This window comes from Nicotiana attenuata, chromosome 11, assembly GCF_001879085.1.
Source record: "Nicotiana attenuata strain UT chromosome 11, NIATTr2, whole genome shotgun sequence".
Classification (NCBI taxonomy): Eukaryota; Viridiplantae; Streptophyta; class Magnoliopsida; order Solanales; family Solanaceae; genus Nicotiana; species Nicotiana attenuata.
The window spans coordinates 4,934,977-4,939,084 of record NC_031999.1 but is presented as its reverse complement, the minus strand read 5'-3'; the positions used below and the strand labels follow the sequence as shown (position 1 = coordinate 4,939,084).

Genomic DNA, 4,108 nt, shown 5'->3' with positions numbered 1-4,108 from the left:
ATCCATAAGCTCGGTAAAAAATGATTTTGGAATATCAAGTCCAGCTAATTTGAATCGATTGGAATCATATTCACTTGCATCCATCTCCAACCACTCTTTAAATCTTTGCATCAATCCGCTGTCTTGATAAACATAATGGAAGGGACACCTTCTTCTATTCTTTCCTACTATCCAATCTTGCCCCCTTTGCTTTTTCTTATAAACTACATAAGGAGATCTCAACCAAATACTCTCCATACGCATCCTTTCCCCTTTTTTATCTTATTTTCCTTTTGCTTGCTCTTCCTGCTGTTCCGTCATAACTAACTGCTGTTGTTCAACAGCAGGGGGGAAACTACAACCATCGTGGCAGATGCTTGACCAATTCCCTACTGTTCACGACGTTCTTTTGTCTCTTCACGAACAACAACAGCAGCAGAATTACCTTCTGAATCAGCCCCTTGTGTACTACCAAGTGAAAATGAACATAAATTAAAGTTGGGGATATCACTGGTGTCACACATAGGAGAACTAGAAATCTTCCTTCTCTTAGGCTTTGGAAGCAGTTCTGATGCATCAGATGAGATCTGCAAAAGCAAGGAAAATATAAACATAAATAAAACTGATAGAGAACACACATTAGGCCAAAAAAAGCCAGTAATCGAATTGCAGAAAATAATTACCTGGTCTAAGTGTTGCGACACAGAAGGTGTTTTCATTCCAACAGATCCTGTATCTTCATGCAAAAAAAAATTAATAAATAATACTGACTAAATTTTATAAAATAATACCAACACACTTCACACCTGTCTGTGAGTCAACAGGTGTGAATATATGTATTTCTCCTTTTTCATATTGCTGCAGAATCTCACCCAATTCTTTTTGACCTACCTCAAGTAATTCTGAAAAATCATTCAAAAACATAAAAAAGAAAATAAAATATGTAAAATTTCAAAATGTAAAAAATATACTTCGATCAAATATAATAAATTCATGATCTATAGAATACCTTTACGTTTGTCATCCGCTGTGGTTTCCCCAGGCTGCATGCCTTTCTCAATATCAGCATTTCCAGCATCATTCAATTCTGAACCAACGTCGACGACCATTGCAGTATTCTCTGGAAGGTTTTTCTCAAATCTACCTTCATTCAATTGAGCATCACCAGAGAATTTTTGAGTTGTGGCAATTGAACCACAACTAGTTTCAACTTCCACTGCATATTTATAAAAGAGGGGGAATAGATCAACTAGTTTTTCTATATATAAAACATAGAAAAAATTTATACCTGTAGTGAAATTTTACTACAGGATATTATAAAAAAATAGTTAAAACTTCAACTCTAAGAAGGCTGAAGTTAGCCAGTCACAAACAAAAACTTCAACGGTTACAAAAAAAAACTTCAGCTCTAGAGCTGAAGTTCGACAGTTACAAAAAAAAACTTCAGCTCTAGAGCTGAAGTTCGAAAGTTATAAAAAAAATTCAGCTCTAGAGCTGAAGTTCGACAGTTACAAAAAAAAAAAACTTCAGCTCTAGAGCTGAAGTTCTACAGTTACAAAAAAAAACTTCAGCTCTAGAGCTGAAGTTCGACAGTTATAAAAAAAATTCAGCTCTATAGCTGAAAGTTCACCAGTTACAAAACCAAAACATTCACCAAAAAACATGCTTTGTACTTTGTACCTGTAGTAACAATTTCCTGTGTAGCACTACCTAGAAGTTCATTGCAAATCGCTATTACTCCTGCATAACAATCGTCGTTCAGATTTAAAGTACGAAGAGGTGCTTGATCACTTTCTGAAGCACAACTCGGTGCATGTTTTTCAGTGCCAACAACTTGATCATCTGCACCTTTCTCTCCAACTTTACTCTGTCTACAAACATTGGATTGTTCCTCTCCACCTTGTTATTGAACAAGTTCAACACCTTCAACAGCCGCTTCATTATGTGTAACATTATCATCTGCGACTTTACGCAATGCATCATGAGCAGTATGTTCTTCAGTCTCAAAAACTTGATTATGTGCACCTTCCTCACTTACAATATTCTCAGTTGATAAATGTGCTTCATCATTTACATATCTGCTCAATCTATCAACACTGCAACGTTGCTCTTCAACTTGTTCTTGAACATTTTGATCGCCTTCAAAAGCCGATGGATTTTTGCAACAGTCATTCATCCTGTCATATTCTCGATCCATTCCATTTGATTTGTTGACAATCGTAAACAACTGTTCAAACTTCTCATCGAAATATTCCTAGAAAAAATATTACTAACAATGATTAATCTGAAATAAAATCAGCATAAATAAAAAGACTTCTCTATAAATTAGCTTACCTTCACTTTTACAAAAACCGCATGCACAATAGCAGTTCGCTCCTCCTTTTTAAACTTATCAAAAATTTCGTTCACGATTATGCTTCTTTCTTTTTCATTTTACCTTTGAACCTCCATCGTTAACCTCTACAATAGATACACAACAAAAATTCAGATATAGAAGAAAACTTCAGCTCAAAAAACATGTTGTACTCTTACAAAAACAAACCCAAAAAACTTCAGATCAAAACTTACAGAGCATATTTTATCAAGTAATTCATCTTCATCAAAGTCAGATGTAGACGACGTAGAACGACTCTTGGTACGAGATGCTTCGCCAATAAAAGGAGTTTGATTCGGTTCTTTTGGTTGATTCCGACTACGTGGTGAATCACCAATGTCATGAGTTTGATTCGCTTCTTTTGATCGACTCTTTGTAGGTGGTGATTTACCAATGACAGGAGTTCGATTCAATTCTTTTGATCGACTCAGAGTAAGTGGTGATTTAGCAGTTGAAGGAACTGCATTAACTAGATTTGAACGAATCCGGCTGCACGGTAATTTCCCAATTAAAGGCATTGAATTCAATTCCTCTTATGTAGGAATTATATCCAATACCCTAAAGTCGCGATATCTCTGTTTAATACAAAAAAGTATATTATGAGAAGAAAAAAACTAATACATCAGCATATTAACACAAAGACAAAAATAAAAAAAAAGTAACTTACTTCATGAGTTTTGAACATATTATAAAGTTCGGGAAATTTAGGCTCTCCCACGCATACATAACGTAACATCCTGGGGACCTGAGGCATATCAAGGTACTCATCCTCTGCTACATACTTCTTCCGAATATCTGGGAAGCGCTCATAGAACCAAACACATAACGGATATGGAAATCCAGTAAGTTTATACTCAGTTGCATGATGTTTGTTCTGCTTGTCCAATGCATATTTCAGTGAATTAATGAGTTTCTCATAAGCCACATTACCCCAAGGATATTCAGCAGAAACCTTCTCGTCTTCAACGATAGATGCATACTCCTCATTCACACATGAATCGTTATCTTTCCCAAACAGAATAGAGTCTACAATAAGAATTTCCATAAGCCTAACTGCATCATCATCACTCTCGCATACGTGTGCATAATTCACAGCATTCGTTGGAATTACATTGCGAGTCATAAAACTTCGAATATCCTTCAGATACACACCCTTGGACTTACCAAAATAGTGCTTCAGAATAGTGCACTCTCGATTAAATGGTTTTTCAATATTATGTGTTGTGATCCGCAAACCACACATAATGTGAAAGTCTTCAAGGGTGAAGGAAACATCATGCCCAAAAATCTTGAAACTAATGGAGTCTCGATCATTCGTGAATATTCGAGAAAGACACAGATAATGAACCAACTTCATGCTGCATTTCAAATTCTCCATAGCAATAATGTGTTTAAATGGACCATTACTAAGCTTATCCTCTTGTGCAGGAGTCAAAAAAGTTGCAATTAAACTCTTCAAATCATGGTTCCCCTTCCAGTAACCCTTAGAGTAAACCATTCTGTAAACTCAAAATACTTTTGTCCCGGTCTTGTAGGTAGAGGCACAGGGACATAAGGACATTGGGCTACTACAGGTAGTCTAGGTTTTTTAGATGCTTTGCCTTCTTTTGCTACTTTAGGATCTTTAGGTGCTTTAAGAGCCATCTGTCCAAAAAAAGTAAAACATACAAATAATAACATCAGGACATTATCAAAAAGATCATTTAAAACTTCAACACCTAAGAAGGCTTAAGTTCGACAAGTATAAAACAAAAA

The 4,108-nt window shown here is 35.7% G+C and overlaps 1 protein-coding gene across 1 annotated transcript; it reads right to left on the bottom strand.

The window, feature by feature from the left end:
• LOC109234666 lies at window positions 369–3,851 on the bottom strand. The gene is made up of 9 exons (XM_019400734.1): window positions 3,088–3,851; window positions 2,548–2,842; window positions 2,425–2,439; window positions 1,951–2,233; window positions 1,660–1,878; window positions 989–1,195; window positions 786–881; window positions 663–715; window positions 369–566 (listed from the first exon to the last, which is right to left on the bottom strand). Exons 1-9 carry the CDS (start codon window positions 3,849–3,851, stop codon window positions 369–371), a joined length of 2,130 nt encoding a protein of 709 aa, XP_019256279.1.

Coding starts and splice junctions, on each gene's coding strand:
- LOC109234666 (XM_019400734.1), bottom strand. CDS start 3,851: ATGGTTTACTCTAAGGGTTACTGGAAGGGGAACCATGATTTGAAGAGT. Junction 1,196..1,659: donor ACAGGAAATTGTTACTACAG/GTACAAAGTACA, acceptor ATAAATATGCAG/TGGAAGTTGAAACTAGTTGT. Junction 716..785: donor ACCTGTTGACTCACAGACAG/GTGTGAAGTGTG, acceptor TTTTGCATGAAG/ATACAGGATCTGTTGGAATG.